At 48.9% G+C, this 16984-nt stretch overlaps 2 protein-coding genes across 3 annotated transcripts in view; both read left to right on the top strand.

The window, feature by feature from the left end:
- Nucleotides 1–4387: 4387 nt before the first annotated feature.
- HMX3 (H6 family homeobox 3) lies at nt 4388–9328 on the top strand. 2 transcript variants are annotated; one of them, XM_053310226.1, is made up of 3 exons: nt 4388–4437; nt 5207–5967; nt 7248–9328. In XM_053310226.1, exons 2-3 carry the CDS (start codon nt 5601–5603, stop codon nt 7898–7900), a joined length of 1020 nt encoding a protein of 339 aa, XP_053166201.1. In that variant the 5' UTR covers nt 4388–4437; nt 5207–5600; the 3' UTR covers nt 7901–9328. The 2 variants fall into 2 exon arrangements, with proteins under 2 accessions (XP_053166201.1, XP_053166202.1); XM_053310227.1 differs by lacking the exon at nt 4388–4437 and having other exon boundaries at nt 5197–5967.
- Nucleotides 9329–13265: 3937 nt separating this feature from the next.
- The window catches only part of HMX2 (H6 family homeobox 2), a 38058-nt gene continuing 34339 nt past the window's right edge, over nt 13266–16984 (top strand). The window contains exon 1 of the mRNA XM_053310031.1: nt 13266–13354. The gene's annotated coding sequence lies outside the window, so the exon portion shown is untranslated. The remainder of the gene's footprint in view (nt 13355–16984) is intronic.

Raw genomic sequence — 16984 nt, 5'->3', positions numbered from 1 at the left:
TTCAGGCCATGGACTGGGATAAAAATAGATTGCACAGGCACATAGGAAGCTAGCTGCCTTACACCAAATCAGACCATTTGTCCCTCTAGCTGAGTATTCCTGCCAGGGAATCTCCAAGGTTTCAGGCAGGAATCTTTCCCAGCCCTACCTGGAGATGCCAAGGACTGAAACGGAGGCTAGCTCTTTTGCTGACTGACAGTGATGCTCCAGGGTCTCAGACAGAGCTCTGCCTGGAGATGCCGAGGATTGAACCAGAGACTCTCAACAGGAAACTCATGTGTGGTCTAATACTAAACTAGTGGGATGTCTGTATATGCCTGCTGTAAATAATAAAGCAGTGTGTATATGTAGATTAATTATTAAGGCTGGTAATAAAAATAATTAGTAAAGCAGGTGGGTTGGAGAGAGAATTTACAATATATGGTATACATGTTTACTCTGAAGTAAGTTCTACCTGGCAATATCCAGAGTAAGTTAGTCATGGCATTAATGGGGCTTAAGTTAGTCATGACAAACTTGTCTTATTGGTTTAAATCAGGGCTGCTCAATTTTGGCCCTCCTGCAGATGTTGGCCTACAACTCCCATAATCCCTGGCTATGGGCCCCTTGGCTGGGGGTTATGGGAGTTGTAGTCCAAAAACAGCTGGGGGGCCTAGGTTGAGCAGGCCTGGTTTAAATGGTGCTTAGTCATGTTGAACTAGTGTAGGGACCAGGGGCGTAGCAAGGTTGGAGTGAGCCCAGAGACAAGATTTTAAAATGCCCTCTCCACTGAAGCTCAGCTCATGAAGTAAAGAAATCTTAAATGCAGCTAAATAGTGGTAACAAAAAGCATAGTAAAATTTAGTAAGCTATTGTGGCACCTATGTGCCACAATAGAACATCATCCTAAATTATTTTTTAGAAGGTTTTGTAAATTGTGGATGATGCAAGTCATTTAATGATACTAGAGAAAGAGATGCTGTTCTGGTAGCTCCAGGTCTTAACACTCACATCAATTTTGGAGGATGAATACAACTGAAGGAAGCCTGGGCAGGTGCGTGGCTGGGGGAGTCAGTCATGTGACTTGCCTCTGGGGGGCCCCCAAGGCAGTGGGACCCAGACAAATGACTCCCCTTGCCCTGTTATAGTTACACCCCTGGTAGGGACTGTACAGTATATTTAAAAGACCCTACTTATAACCCTAAAAAACAAATAGGAGGAAATGGGGAAAGAATTCAAGGGGGGGGGCAGACAGGAAAGGCTCATACTGTATAGTGGATGAGAGATAATCACTATATTATATATTCTCTCTCTCTCTCTCTCTCTCTCTCAGATAGATAGATAGATAGATAGATAGATAGATAGATCACCAGCACCACCAGAAACAAAAACAAACATCAAAAACCTGGGGGGGGGGAATTGAGCAGTTTATAGTGTGAAGCTTGTAAGATATTCAGAATGACGAAACAAAAGAAAAAGGAAAGAATCTCTCCCTCCCTAACTTCCATCCTGCTGTGTCATCACAGGCTTGGCACTCACTCCAAAAAACATCTTCCAGCGATGCTCTCGCACTTTAAACAGCCTTGCACACCGGACTGCTTCAGTCCCACTCAAGGCGATGGCATTTAGGCAGCCTAACTATGTGCAGGATTGCAGCCCAAGAGACTTCGCTGGTTCTCAGCAAGCCCCAGAAATAGAAGCATTTTCTGAACACCACGAGCTCTGCTCAGCCATGAATATTTCATAAGGAGAAGCCAGTCCGTCGTGACTGTGAAGGCGGGAATCACTTGATCTTTTGCTCTTTCTCCCTTTTGATCAAACGCATGACCTTCAAATACATTTACTTCCTTTTCAGAAGGCCCAGGTTAGTAAACTCCGCGGCTTTTCAAAACAGCCCGGTCAGAGAAGAGCCGCATATGATGTGTGCATACTAGGATCTTTGTGTTCTTATACTAGAATATAGTAGTACTGAGATCGTGGATTTTGAAAAACTCCAAGGCAGTGCCGAATTCGTTTGTTATATTAAAACCAAAACCCAAAAGAGGCACCTTAACAAAAACGGAACCGTTTCGTTGTGGCAGATGGTTTAGTGCACTTTCGAGCTCAGTCCATTCACGCATCTGATGGGTTCTAGTCATCCACGAACAATTATCACACTGTAAATCTACTAGTCTTCCGGACAACTCGGGAGGAAGTTAGCCTTTTTAGCAGACTTTTTGCTGTTTGTCCCAAGCGAATTCTCAAAAACATCTGTAAGCTGCACTTAGTTACCTTAATCATATAAAAGACCAATAGAGGGCGCTGTGCGCTTTAGTTTTCTTGAGAGGAAACGTAGCAGGGGAAACCGAAAGCGGGTGATTTGGGTTACTTCAAATAATTAATCCCCACATAAAGTGCTTGAAAAGCCACTCAAATAATATGGTTTTTTAAAAAAATGGTTAAGATATTTGATCAATTTGTTTGGACAATATAAAAGTTTTCTCTTTTTGATGATCTATTGTCCCAGGTGAAGATAATGCCAATAATCAAATCTTGATCGGGACAAGTTTATATTCCAGTTTTGAAATCGATTGGATCTGAAGGTTTTCGGAGAAATGCCTTTGTTACATGACTAATCTGGAAAGATCTTGATAGAAGAAGAGAGCAAGCGCTTTAATCTTTAGTGTCTCCCAGGAAACTTAGCTAAATTGGAGCTATATAGATATATTTGATAATCATTATCTTACTTTGTTATATATTATTTCGCGCCAAAGTTACATAAGCATAAGCAAAAACAAATCAAAAGCAACTCAGGCCCCTGCCTCAAAGTGTTGTCTTAATCGTAATTTTAATTAATTCTTTTATTTAAGTATCTTAATAAGTATTTTGTTGTGTGTATTATGTGTATGTGAAGACAAATATTCATTTTCTGAGAAAACGTAAAACACGGATTAAAAATAAAGAAATGACCGAGTGTTGTTTGTTTCTCTTTGGCATCTTTGAATCACCTTTGTTTTGCTTTTCGTTTTTTGAATACACTAAAATGAGCCACGTCATTGGGGCGGGAATTGTCAATCAAGTTTATCACGGATTTTTGTCTCAAAACCGTCACGATCCATGTGGCTGTCTTTTCTCTTGGCTATAAGAAAAGTGTGTGTGTGTGTGTGTACACGTGCCTAAGCAGGCATACAACGCTGTTGATTTCAGGAAAGATTCTCAGAAGGGCAGTTATAGGTATTAGGGGAGGAGCCTGCCTGTGCATAAAACTTGCATATAGCAGCCAGGTAGTCATAGTTTTGTTTTGGTATTTAAAGCATCTATAGGGTAAGACATTAGGATGCCATGGGCATAAACGGAAGAACATGGGAAGCGAAAGGAACTGGTTTGCTGTAGTATTATTCGGCTTTGATAAGTGTGCAGTGATCATTCCTTTGACTGACTAGTGAGGAAAAACAGTTTATTCTATCAGAAATGGGTATGATCTGGGTTGAAGAAGTATTTTAAAGTACTGGTGGGTTTTTTTAAGTGAGAAGGGACAACACTTTTTTAAGAATTGGAGAGCAAAGAGTTTACTTCTGTCCCAACTCCTTTACAAATAATACCCTCTCTCCACCCATCTTCCAAAGCCTGTTTTAGAAGTAATTAACCCAACAACTGCAAAAGCCGAATTCCAGCCAAAGTAGTAGAAGAGGACTATCTCTGGAGGGCTTTGGGCTAGAAGTAAACTTCATTTCATTGGCATCGCGTTATTTCCCCTTTTTAAATGCACATATTTGAAGATAGGTGGAAGGCCTTTTTAGCTGAAACGACCCAAACAGAGAGAAGTTGTAAGGCATTATTGCTTTAAAACTGGCCGGCATTTAGAAACCCAGATTCGCTTCTAAAATATTCTTTAGTTAAGAATCTGAGAAAGCTCCGAACATACAAAAAGTAATGTAATTCACACAAAGATCGAGGCATGTGCATGTACCTCTAATCAGAATTTAAATAATGATCTGGAGTTTTATAATTACACTCGTCTCTTTCGGATTCGTGGCTTGCTGGTCAACGCGTTTATCTGAACGTAAGTCTTGCTGATCAATGGAACTTAAGTCCATTATATAGTTATTTATAATCAGATATGTTTAGGACTGTGTAAGTAGTCTTCTTCGTTCGGTATTCTTGCACGGAATGCTTTGTTTTGTGCCATTTCTGTAGACTTGGTCCTCATCTGCTGCTGACATTTGGTTTGGCAACCCGTATCTATCTCGATCTATAGACAACCGTCTATATCTGTTGGGGTCCTGAGATGCATCCCTCTTGATTTATCTCTCGGGAAATAATAGCTTTATGGAAAGATCTGCCATGGAAGAAACTGACTCTTAACCCGGCCTTTCTTTAAAAGGCATATTTAAATAATCGAGATCGTGAAGAGGACAGGCTACTTGAAGACCCTTCTGCCCTTCCCAGGACGAACCCAATGGCTGGGAATCAGATGGGGTAGGTTTACTTCCCAGCTCCATGCATTCACACCCGATGGAAGGAAACTCAGAAGGGAAGGGTTCCCAGCCCCAACATCGCCCCCCGCCCCCCACACACATCGCCCAGTTTTAAGTAAATTGGTTCGCTTTCCTGGCACCAGGGATCGTTTTAGGCAAGCGATCCTGAGCAGGTCTCCTTTGTAATCAATTGATCCACCGAGGCCGGTGGGGCGCTGGCTGGGTGATTTTCTAGGACGACGTGCATTCATGACAGGTCGAGACCCTTTCGCATGTAGGAGAGGAGACGGCCTGTCAGGTCACCCCGCGTCTGTGTGGCCCTCAGTCCTCCCCAGCACCCCTCCCATGGCCCCATATCTAACAGGGATGGCCGGCCGGCGGATCCCCTTTCTTGCCTTTCCTCTAGGAGAACTCCGAGCAGAGGAGTTGGTGCCGAGAAAGGAGGAAGAGAGCTGGGGTGTGTGTGTGTGTGTGTGTGTGTGTGTGTGATGGGGAGGGCTGCTTTGTGGCAGGAGCGCGGAGATCCGTGTCATTCGCCTCCTGTTCTTGGAGCGGTGCTTCAGCCGAGCCAATATCCTTTTGTGCTAATAGCCCTGTCCTCATTTGCTACCTAATTGGACTATATAAAGCCAATAAGAGGCGAGCTCTTGTAGCCTGGAGCCAAAGCACCAAATCGAAGGGGGGCGTGGATGTATGGATAGATGGATGGGGGGGGGGCGCCTGCCTCTCGCTGTCTCCCTTCCTCACTCACTCTTCTTTGCCCTGCCTAGTGGGACTGGGGGAGTCCTGGGGCCCAGCTGCCGCCCTGCCCTGCCCTGCCCTGCCTGATGCCGGCGTTTGCCACCCTCCGTGCCCAATCGCCGCGGAGTGGACTCCCAGCAGTTAACTTGGAATGACATTGGGATTTCATCATTAGCATTCGGCGCCGGATTGACGCAGGCAGAAGCACCGCAGCAGCAGCAGTAGCAGAGGCCCCCGCTGGCTCTCGAGTCCCGCCGGCTTGAGTGGCCGGGCTTCTGGGGCACAGGCAGGGCGGGTGCCCCCTCCCCGTTTCCCTCCCTCCTCCCTTCTCCCGCCTGCCTTCCCCCATGCCATCGGCCGATTTGGAGCCACTCCGGAGCGCGGTGTGAACGCAGCCCCGACGACGGGGACAGAGCAGGAATCATGCCGGAGACCGGACAGGACTCCCCCAGCAGCCAAGCGCAGCCCCCGCAGCAGCAGCAGCCGGCCCCGCCGCCGCCGCCGCCTCCCGCTCACCCCAAGGAGTCGCCTTTCTCCATCAAGAACTTGCTCAATGGGGACCATCCCAAGGCGCCTCCCAAGCAGCCGCGGGCGCTTTTCCCCCCGGTGGCCAAGGGGGCTCTCGAGGGGGCCGGCTTCGCCCTCTCGCAGATGGGGGACCTCGCCTTTCCGCGCTTCGAGATCCCGGCGCAGAGGTTTGCCCTGCCTGCGCACTACCTGGAGAGGTCCCCAGCCTGGTGGTATCCCTACAGCCTGACCCCCGCTGGAGGCCACCTACCTAGGCCAGAAGGTAGGACTGGAGCCATCCCTCCTGCGGCTCTCGCGCTTCCACCCCCCTCCCCCCATCTCTGACCCAGCAAGCCAGGGGGGGCTCAGGTCCCGAAGGCAGCACAAACGCAGTTCCAGCCCCATGCTCTCCTCGCTCCTGGGCCAACTTTCCCCAGATCCCTTCCTTTGATCGCCTCTAGTCTCCTGCAAGAGCCAGCTCCACCCTTGCAGGACAAACAGTGTCTCGAGGTGCGAGCCGGGTCTTTTCAGAATCAATTGGCGGAGAACCCCCTCCCTGGTTCTGTGTGCATGGGGGGGAGGGGTCCTGCTGTTCAGTCATCTCTGGTGTCTAGGCGCTTGCCAGTGGAACGACTGGCCTCGTGAGGAACAAGGGCTGGCCTTGAAGCCTTTTCTTGGCTACCAACTAGGGCTAACACTCTTCACCTAAGAGACAGACTTCTGTCTCCCCCTCTCCATCCGTTAGATCGCCCCCCTCCTCCGCCAGACAACTTCATTGCTATGTTTGAGAACATGATTGCCACGGGATGTATTAGGAAACAAGAGTTTTATGATACTGTTTAAATGCTCCAGTCGAAAGCAAACTTACTCAGAAGTCCATTAAGATAATTAGGACTGGCTTCCAGAAAAGTGTGCCTAGGAACCAATGGTTAGTAGATGTACTATTAACTACTGCTACATCTGATGAACAGCCAGGGTGGAAATGTGAGAGTTATTTAAGGAAACACCCCAAGTTGACTTCCTTGAAATCATTGCAACTTACTCTCAAGTAAGTGTGTTTAGGTTCGCAGGTTTACATGAGACTTTAAGTGCAATCCTGAAGTCCATTGCTTGAAAGCATGCTCCATAAACGTCAATGGGGCTTACTTTCACGCTGGGTTAGGGTTTAAGGCAGTATTAAGTCCCACTGCGTTCAATGGGACTTACTGCCAAACAAGCGTGTCTAAGATTGCGACGCGGTTTACAAAAGGAATTGCTGCAGTCAACAGGGCTTACTTCCTAGTTTGGCCTATAAAATTTGGGTCCCGGGGCTGAAATTCTATGCAGCATCACCTGGCAGTAAGTCCCACTGAAAACACTGGCGCTTACTTCTGAGTAAGCAAGCATCGGACTGGTCTGTCAGTCCGCTTTCCTGGACCGTCGCTGAAGCCCCAGAGCGCAATCTCCAAGGACAAGAAGTCCTCTTTAGGATCGGAGGGCAAATCATATTGTTGGCCGCTTGGATCTTGACCCTGCTTTTGTGTATCTCTCTCGTGTGTGTGTGTGTGGTTTGCTTTCCTGCAGCTTCGGCGGAGAAATCGCTCCTGAGAGACTCTTCGCCGGCCTCAGGGGGCACAGACAGAGACTCCCCGGACGAGCCCTTGCTGAAGGCCGAGAGGGAGGCGAAGGAGCTGGACTCCAAGAGTCCGGACGAGATCATCCTGGAGGAGAGCGACTCGGAGGAGGCCAAGAAAGAGGAGAGCGGCGCCGAGGACTGGCCCAAGCGGGAGGCCTCTTCGGAGGGCAGCCCGGAGAAGAAGCCGTGCCGCAAGAAGAAGACGCGCACGGTCTTCTCGCGGAGCCAGGTCTTCCAGCTGGAGTCCACCTTCGACATGAAGCGCTACCTGAGCAGCTCCGAGCGCGCCGGCCTGGCCGCCTCGCTCCACCTGACCGAGACGCAGGTCAAGATCTGGTTCCAGAACCGGCGCAACAAGTGGAAGCGGCAGCTGGCCGCCGAGCTGGAGGCGGCCAACCTGAGCCACGCCGCGGCGCAGCGCATCGTCCGGGTGCCCATCCTCTACCACGAGAACTCCGGCGCCGACAGCGGCGCGGGCGGAGCAGGCGGCGGCCCCACGGCGGCCAGCGCGCCGGTCAGCCAGCCGTTGCTCACGTTCCCCCACCCGGTCTACTATTCGCACCCCGTGGTCACCTCGGTGCCGCTGCTGCGGCCCGTCTGAGGACTCCGCCTTGCTCAGCCGGACAGGGGACAAGCCAGGGAGGGAGGGAAGGAAGGAAGGAAGGGAAGGGAAGGAAGGGTGGGGAGGAAGGCAGGGTGGCTTGCTGAGAAACCCGCTTGCGAGAGAGCCGCCCGCCCCAGCCAGCCAGCCAGCCTCTGCCAGCCAGGCATCTCAGGCCAAGAGAGCGGCCCCCTCCCAGGAGCAGCTGGAAAGGAGCAGCGGGTCTGTGAGCAGGCGCCCATGCCTCGGTGCGAGCCACCACCGACGACGAGGCCAGTCCTGGAGACTTGCCCGCCCTCCAGCCCTTCCGCTTTGGCGCGGGGCGCGGGGGAACAGGAGAGACATTAAACACAGCAGCCACGACGAAAGAGCCACTCTCCGTAGGCGAGGGCGAGGGCGATCAGAACGCGCCTCTTACTTTCCGGTTTGTTTTCATTTCTTCCCCCCACCCTTTTTTGAAAGGAAAGAAAAAAGAGGAAAGGGGGTGAGGTTTCGTGGGCTTTTTGCGCGCAAAAGAATAGAGCCCTCGCTTTTCTCTAGATGGTGCCAAATGCTAATCAGAAAGCGGAGAGAAGATGGGGTCTGCTCGTTTGGAAACCTCACCCACAGCTTGCGCTTCTGGTACCCTGTGAAATCAGAGTCCAGTTCGGACTCACTGCTCCCGAATCTCCAGTTTTGTTTGTATCTTCGAGGCTCTTTGGGATGGAACTTTAATCCCGACCGAGAAACGCAGCCCTGTCTGTTCCTTAAAAGCTTCAACGGTGTACACTTTTTACCTTATTTATGAAATTTATTTTATTCTATTCCAAGTGAATGTTGTTTTCTTTTAAAAAGAAAAAAAAAGGATATTGGGGTTGGAGCTGTAGTTCTTTGCCTTTTCCTCCCCTCTCTTCTTCAAAAAGGTCCTCCGATTTGTACCGCTGACCTGTGCAATATTGTACAATTCTGAAAGCACTGTCTTTTTGTTTGGGTTTTGTTGCAGGGAGGGTTGTGTTAAAAGGGCGATGAAAGGTTGGGTTTATTTTTCACTGTATACTCTTTGTGAGGGAGGGGGAGGAAGTGCACAAAATTAGGGGGGCGAACGAAACGCAGTTGCTACTGAATTCCAAACTTCAAAAGAGGTCGCGTGTGTGGGGCGCTTTAAGTGATGGACAATCAATCAGTCTTAGACGAATTGTAACTTCTTTGTTATTCTGTACAGTTTTCTTGGCAGTTCCAAGGAGTGCGTGGGTTTTCATAGACCGGCCTGAATGAACTCCAATTCTTTCGTGTCTGTCCTTTCTCACCTGTTGTCTGATCAATTATTTCAGGGCCTCCCCAGATATATTTCTCCCCTTTTCCTCTCCCTCTTTAGCAGGGTCGTCGGTCCTATTTTTAAAATAAAATTAAAGAATTGTTATAATAATTCAATGTCGTGGTTGGAGAAAATAAATAAATAAAGAAAAACTGTTCATTAGCGATGATGATCGTGCTTCTGATTAATGGGAGGAGGGGTTTTTCCGGGAAAGCAGAGCGAACAGGTGTCTGGGACCTGCTTAATGCTCGCGGGACGCAGAAACCCGCCCCGCTGGCTCGGAGGGGTTGCTTAACCTGGGGAGACAGACAGAGGAGCCATTGTTCTCCTAAAAGGAACTGAGTCGGCCAGGTTTGCCTGCGCAGCGAGGGCTTTTCCTAAAGCAATTTGCTTACCTCGACGTCTTCAAAAATAAGCCTGTTGCTGGAATCAGCCGGCATTTTCTGGCCTTGCAGACTAATGGAGAACCGCCTGCGATTTCGTCTCAGGTAAATTGCAATGTTTCTGCTTAGACCGTCCATTCCAAAAAGCCTTTTTAGCGACATTCCCAGGGCAAGGGTCTCTACTTGCCTGCAGGCTCTTTTGCTTCCAGCACACACCGCTTGGTGGTAGCGAGAATCTGGAGCCTTAAGTCAAAACTGGTAGTCAGTGCAAAGTTTCCATTCAAGAAACTGGAGGGGGGAGGCAGTGAGGAAGAGAATGGATGTTTGCTCTGCAGAGGGAGGAGGAAAACACTGTTTGACACCAGGAAGACAATTATGGGTGACATGCATGCGTTCTAATTCTGGTGTTTGGGGAATGGCCCCTCTATTTCTCTCATAAAGCTATGGTAGATCGAGGGATCGCATCATTCACAGTTTGCAAGGGGTTAAAGCCCCGTTAGCGTAACAGCTAGACAGAGTGGGAGGAAAGGAGAACGGAGTGGGGGGGGGACACTGATTTGTAGTCTTTATGGCTGCTGAAACGGGCATCGCGCGCCGCTGCTTGGGTGCTGTGGGACTCTGTGCGATCTCTCCCCCCTCCCCAGCGCCTAGCCCAACTTTCGAACTCAGAACTCCGAGTCCATAGAACGTTACTTCGCCAGAATCTGAGTGATTCGCTCCTGGGCTTCTAATCAGGAGGCGCGCGGTTGGCTTTGAAGTGTCTCTACTGCTGCCGCTGCTGCTCAGGTGTGGCTTTGCTGGAGCTCTCCAGGCGCGCAGGGGCCAGATAGGACTTCCGGCTTGAGCACATCTCTGCTCAGGGATGGCGTTCCAAAGGTACAACTCCCAGTTACTGGGCAAAGGGGCCTTACCCTTCAGGGGAGTCCTTCCTAGCCTCACTTGGAATCCGAATCCACTCCTATTAGTCAATTATGTAGATGCGTCTAAACGTTAAAGCAAGCGGTTTGTATTAGGCCCTGAGGAAGAAAATCATTGTCACTTCTACATTGTACCTGGCTGTTTGCTCCCAGGCCTTCGAACAAGGCAGCACCCAGGAATTGGAAGAGAAGGTCATGTTGTTATTGCTCACTCCAGAGAAAACTTACCTTGATTGGTTTTTTCCTTCATGGTGATTTTTTTTTTGTTGTTGTTCCACCTTTTGAGCTCAGTTGGTACAGGGCGTGTGTTATTTAGCAGATCTTTTTTTGGCTCGCACTGAGAGATAATATCGTTTTCCGTTTATAGAAAACTGGCATGAATCTTATTTTTTTTTTGTATGTGTGTATACAGTTGAGGCACAGTTTCACAAAAAAGAAACGACTCTTGCAGAAGAGATAACCATTTATTTTTCTTTCGTTTGGAATTAAAACCCCTTGGCCTGCGTGATAAATGGAAAATAAACAGAATTCAGAGTCAAAATACGATCTTCCTTGTGTCACCTACAAACACGCTGATGCCTTTTGGCTGTTTGCAATACTAACTTTGGGCCAAGCACCGGGTCGCTATGTTATCAAACGCAGAGAAAATAACTTCTCTATTTGTGGTTAGTGCCTAGAAAACGGTTCCTGGCTCACCCTGTCTTTACTCAATCGAGAAAAGACCAGTTGCAGGCGAACACAGCTTGTCCCCCTCTTATTTTTTTATCTTGCTTTTATACCTTACACCTGCAGCTGTTGGATTCACCGCCGCCCCCTCCGCCCCTCCGCCCCACACGCACACATAAAGGAAGATCCTGGATTAAAATTGCAAGTATGAAGACCATCTCCCAGAGTTCAGATCAATTAACTTCCCAATAGTTACACACATACACGTTTGGACAGCAATTGGTGGGGAGGTCTCTTAGGAAGATAGGAAGCTGCCTTATACCAAGTCAGACCATTGGTCCATCTAGCTCAGTATTGCCTCCACTGACAGGCAGCAGTTCTCCAAGGTTTCAGGCAGGAGTATTTCCCAGGGCCAAGAATTGAACCTGGGACTTTCTGCATTTTCCCCATTCCCAGTTTTAGTAGATGCTCTACTGCTGAGCTTAGCTACGGCTCCATCCCCTAAGGAGAATAACTTACAGTAGACAGAGCTCACGTGTAGTCACCCACCCAGATGCAAACCAAGGTGAACCCTGCTTAGCAAAGGGGCAATTGATATTTGCTATCATCCTCTCATCCTGCCTAATGACCCCGAATTCCTAAATAGAGCCAACAGATCCTGTCCTCTTCTTTCCGCCTGACTTCAAATCCGAGTCTCCATCCAGACTCCAGGGGCCCAAAGAGGGGAGCAAATGGGGCAGAGGCGACGTAGGCCTTGGGTTTCCTTAAATACATTTCACACCTCTGTTGAGCATGTGATCCATTCACTCGGGAGTGCTGCACCAAGCGAAGCCAGCTGGATGGAAGAGAAGCGCTTTCATCTAAGGTATCCGGATGTGCTTGCACTCCAAGGCATGCTGAACTCGAGTTGAAGCCCACTTTCTTTGCAAGCAGTCTGCATCCTGCCTGAGAGGAAATCAATGCCGCCTGACACGCCCCTTTACTAGGAAGAGGCAGGGCAGATCCCTTTTGAGTCCCAAGGCCTGCTTTGTTCCCTTGACTAAGCAGTATATCATGCTTCCTTAGCGGGGCAAGGGGAACTCTTCCACAAAGGAACACTTCCTGTGCGTCATGGCTCTGGCCTGTATTGGGGCAAACTGCTTGCCTACGGGAGTCAAGTTGCATCCCCAAGCGCTCCTAGAAGGGAGTAAGTCCCTGGAAGTCAGTGGGACTTCCTGCTAAGTTCACTTGTTTAGGGTTGCAGTGTGCCAGGGAAATATTTGCCATGTTCTTAGTCTGGCACCATGGGAAGCACTTCTGAACCCGGCTCATCTCCACCGTCCTTAGCCCATACTGGTCCACCTGCACAGGGGCAAGGAGAAAACCCTTTCTAGTCTTCCCATCAGACTTCGGCTCCTTTATTACACTGACTAGCAAGGTGTCTCTGAATACTAGTTGCAGCAGAGAAGCATTAGCAGGAGAAGGAGCATGCCTTCATCTCCTGGTTGTTGTGCTTCCCAGTGATGGGCCACTGTGGGAAACAGGATGCTGGACTAGATAGATCTGACCCAGCAAGGCTCTTCAGGAGTCCTCTTTTGATAACAGCATGGCCACTCGCCCCCCACTTTTTTTGAAAGCCCAATGGACCGTTGCAGCTTGTTTTTATTTTTTTAAAAAATAATTAAAAAACAACAACAAGCTGCAACGGTCCATTGGGCTTTCAGCAACATCTTGGAAACCACCACAGCAAGGCTGTTTGGCCTCAGTTTAAAGGCAGTTGCTACCATTTCTTAATCTGCAAACCACTCCACTGCCACTTCTGTTTATTGCTGAAATTGGGCTCTGACAAATCTCTGCTTTTGTTTGCCATGCAAGAGGGAGACACACCATTCTTCATCTTCCTCTGTTCCTTTCTGTGCCCCCCCCCCTTTCCTTCTCTCTCTCTCTCTCTCTCTCTAAAGCTCGAGTGAACAGGACTCGCCTGGGTGTTTGCATTAGCAACACTCATGTATTTCTTTTATTTGGGAGTAAATAGAGGCTTGCTGTGTATAGAAAACACCAGACACCAAGATATAAAACTTCCCCAGTCACCAGATTTGGCGGGTGAGAATTCAGAAGACTTTGGAGAGTGGAGATAACAGCACAGAGCAGACGCCACATACGCCAAGGAGGAGCCAGCTGCAGCTGGAGCTTTTTAGCAGCAGACATTGAGGAGGTTGGTATGCGTTTGAAGCATCTTCTTCTGCTAGGGGAAGGGGCTGCCCAGGGGTGTCGCTGTAATTGAGCGGATGGGTTCAAAGAACCCGTGCCCCCCAGCTCCTGAGGGACCCCAGCTCCACCCCTCCCTATTTCTCCATTGTCTCCCTCACTCGGAGGGGCCCGCAGGGGAGAGGGGTGAACACTGCCCCGCTCCCCATCTATGCCCCTGGGGCTGCCTGTGCCCTTCTCCCCAGGCCCCCACCTTCCACCTAGCACTGGCATGCCAGGCAGGCAGATAACTCGAGAAACATGCAGGAGAAGAAGACTCAAGTGAAACCGAACTGGGGGGCGATGGAGAGAAAGTCAAATCCACCTAGACTTGTATTCTGGGTCTAGAGAAAAACGTTCCAAAGATGGGCTGGAAGATCTCTTTACCCCCCCAGCCCCCACCCCGCCCTGAATTTGCTGCAAGTGTCTCTGTAATAGTCACTTTGCTCTATCGACTTAGCATAGTGTGTGCAAACGGAATGAGCAGCCCATTAAGAGCATTCACAGATTGGCCCGGCATAATACAGCAGCTCATATTGATCGCCAGACGTCTGTAAAATATTGTTTCAAACGAATCTATTGTTCCTCTGTGCTCTTTTCGTCACTGCTGATGACCTTGGTATGCTCGCAAATAGGCAAATTATCCTTTCAGGGCTCCAATCTGATCAAGCAACTTTCTGCTTACTTCCTTTCTGCTTTGCCAAGGAGCAGAGGGGGCCGAAGAGAAGTGGGGGTCGCGGGAGTGGGGGGGGGGATAATATGACTTTGAGAGGTTGTGTTGTATCTAATATACTGACTGTGCAACCCGCTGTGTGTTGTTTACTGAGAAGTCCCACTGCATTCAGTAGGATGCGTCTAGAATGGGGGGCTGTGGTGGTCTTATGTACAGTTGCATGGGAATAAGCCTCCTTGAGCTCAGAGAGACTTTCTTGTGCATAAAACATGCATAAGATAGGATCAGGCTGTAAGTAACAACCTTCTAATATGCCAAAAGACTACGCCAGAAGCAGTGTGGCCAAGTGGTTAGAGTTTTGGATTTGGCTCTGGGAGAGCTGGGTGAACCACCCACTTCAGTCATAGAGTACCTGGGGGTTATTTCTCTCTCCCTAAGGGGTCTCTCCCCACCGCCCCACGTTCTGTGTATACAGCGCAAGTGACTTTGAGAGAGAAGAAGCTAAAGTCTGGAAAGTTTTTTGCAGCCTAAGAATGCTGTAGAAATTATTGTTGTGGTTAAGTCTTGAGGTTCCCGCGGGGAATTTTGAAAATGGCAGCATCCTTGATCCTGACTGCGTGTATTGCGAAAGCAGGTATATGTGTATATGTTAGGAGCAGCCGAGTGTCATGTGGGAGGACACAGGTCTAACATCTTAACAGTCGGGCGTCAATCAGGGAGTCGCTCCTGATGCGGATTCGTCGGGCACCATTAGCACCCTTTAGGTATCTTTTTCTCCTTCCCGTCAGGATGAGTGAAGAGTTGGGGGAGAATTTCCACCAACAGAAAGCGTGCTTATTGGTAATTGCTGGGAACAGGTGCCCCAGTTCGCTCAGGTAGTTAAGATTGCCTTCTGCTAAGTCAGATCATTGGTCCATTCAGTTCTGTATTGTCTACTGCCTGACAGAGGTTCTCGGAAGATTTTAGCCAGAGTTTCCACCCCCCAGCCTGACCTGGCAATGCCCAAAGTTGAACCACGACACGTGCAAGACATATGCATATGAGCAACACACACACTCGCCGCCCGCCCCCTCCCCGCCCCCGTGAGCAGTCATTGTATGCGTGATGGGTAGACATTAGCAGGCCATCACGTTTTCTTTCCATCCTGCGAAAAGTTTCTCCTTCTGCCTTTTGCTTGTGCTGCTGCTGAAGGCACCAGAGCAAGATGGGATAAAACGGGCCCATGGGCAATTCTAGAGGAACTGGCTTCCTTCACTCAGCTTCTTCACGAGGCAGCCTGCTCTGACGCATTTTGGCTGGGAAGTAAGCCCCGAGGTGGGGCTTTCAGTGGGGGCTACTCCCTACATATGTAAGCCTAAGGCTGCAATACTTAGGAGTAAGTCCCCTTGGAGACTCACTGTAAATGACTTGCCAGTGCGCAGGATCGTGATGCATCTATGTATGGACATTCCAAGCAGTTTGCCACTGCCTTCAGCAGAATGTGGACGAAAATGCTGCAGGGGTCGGGATAGGGAGACCCCCTCCACAATCAACCCGGATATAAAAGGATTTAGACCATGTCCTTTAAAAAATCATATCGCTGTAAATTCATGCAACGTTAACTCCAAGCAGAAATGGGTCTTCCTAGCCAAAGCAAGGCACGTCCCATAGATTTCAATAGGTCGAATTTCTTAGGAATTCTGATTGGGTCCTCCCTCCCAGACAGAATTGCCTCCGGATCCACAGATTAGGAATATGTGGAGGAGCCGATCTTCTGGTCTCCTAGGAGTTGATGACATAGCCCAGGCTCTTTCTCCTAGATTGAAGGAGCTGCAGAGGGGCGCAGGGACTGGATGGCAGCAAAGATGCTTGCCGGTCCACCGAAGCAGCCCTTCTCTTGACTTGCAGAGTCTTCTAGCCCAAGGCTATCCTTTTTGGAAGGGCAGTATAGAAATCGAATAATAATAATCATTATTATTATTATTATTATTATTATTATTATTATTATTAATAATAATTAGGACAAGGGTTCCCAGCACTGGGTCCCGAGACGGTGTTGGACTACAATTCCCGTCATCTCCAGCCTCCATCCTCTTTTGAGGATGAGGAGAGTTGTAGGTCAACACCATCTGTGGACCCAAAGTTGGGAACCTCTCTCCTAGCTATGGCCATTTCAGCTTCCTGTGTGTCTGTGTGTGCGCGTGAACACACACACACACCTTTGAAGCCGATGGCTTCAAATTTATGTATGTGTACACACACACGTTTCTTGATTCAGAAAAAAGTGCAACAAAAAGTATTTTCTAGCAAACTGACTTGGCGATATTTTTAAAAAGGATATTTCAGTAGCTGACATCTATATTCAGAACCTGTCCCCTCTCCCAATACAGCTTTCGCCTTCCTTCGCGTATTTTAGTCTGCGGAAGAATGCGCGGAGCTTGAGCTTCAGAGATTGCATAGTCTGGGTCCAATTCGAAGCCATCAGCTTCACCTCCCGTCCAGTGTGCCACCGAAAAGTGGCGACAGTCTCTTTGACTTGAATGACTGGCATGTCTGCTTGGAAGTCCTATTGAAACGAGTGGACTTTACTCTCAAGTAAATGTTTAGGGTCAGTTTGCAGTCTCTGACACCCGGATCCTGGTCCCATTCTATCAGGTACGCAGGTGGACAAGTGAATTAATAGAGTTCTTGAGCTCCAACCTTATACCTTTAGGTCGCAGAAGGCGTATTGCTCTTGTAATAGTTCCGTCATAAAGCCTCTTTTAGAAAGTAACCATATGTAGGAAACTAGAGAGAAACATGTAGTTCAGCCGTGTCCTTGATAGACTAGTTTACTACACGCAGGGAGTTTTTTACGGGGATGATCATTCAAAAATATGACCACCACACACCGCATTGCTGTTGTACAGGTCAGACTTCTATCACCTAGGCGACTAAAGCCTCATT

This window comes from Hemicordylus capensis, chromosome 3 (genome assembly GCF_027244095.1).
Source record: "Hemicordylus capensis ecotype Gifberg chromosome 3, rHemCap1.1.pri, whole genome shotgun sequence".
Lineage (NCBI taxonomy): Eukaryota > Metazoa > Chordata > Lepidosauria > Squamata > Cordylidae > Hemicordylus > Hemicordylus capensis.
The sequence above is the reverse complement of the archived record's forward strand: the minus strand, read 5'-3'. Positions and strand labels throughout refer to the sequence as shown.

Coding starts and splice junctions, on each gene's coding strand:
- HMX3 (XM_053310226.1), top strand. CDS start 5,601: ATGCCGGAGACCGGACAGGACTCCCCCAGCAGCCAAGCGCAGCCCCCG. Junction 5,968..7,247: donor CCACCTACCTAGGCCAGAAG/GTAGGACTGGAG, acceptor GCTTTCCTGCAG/CTTCGGCGGAGAAATCGCTC.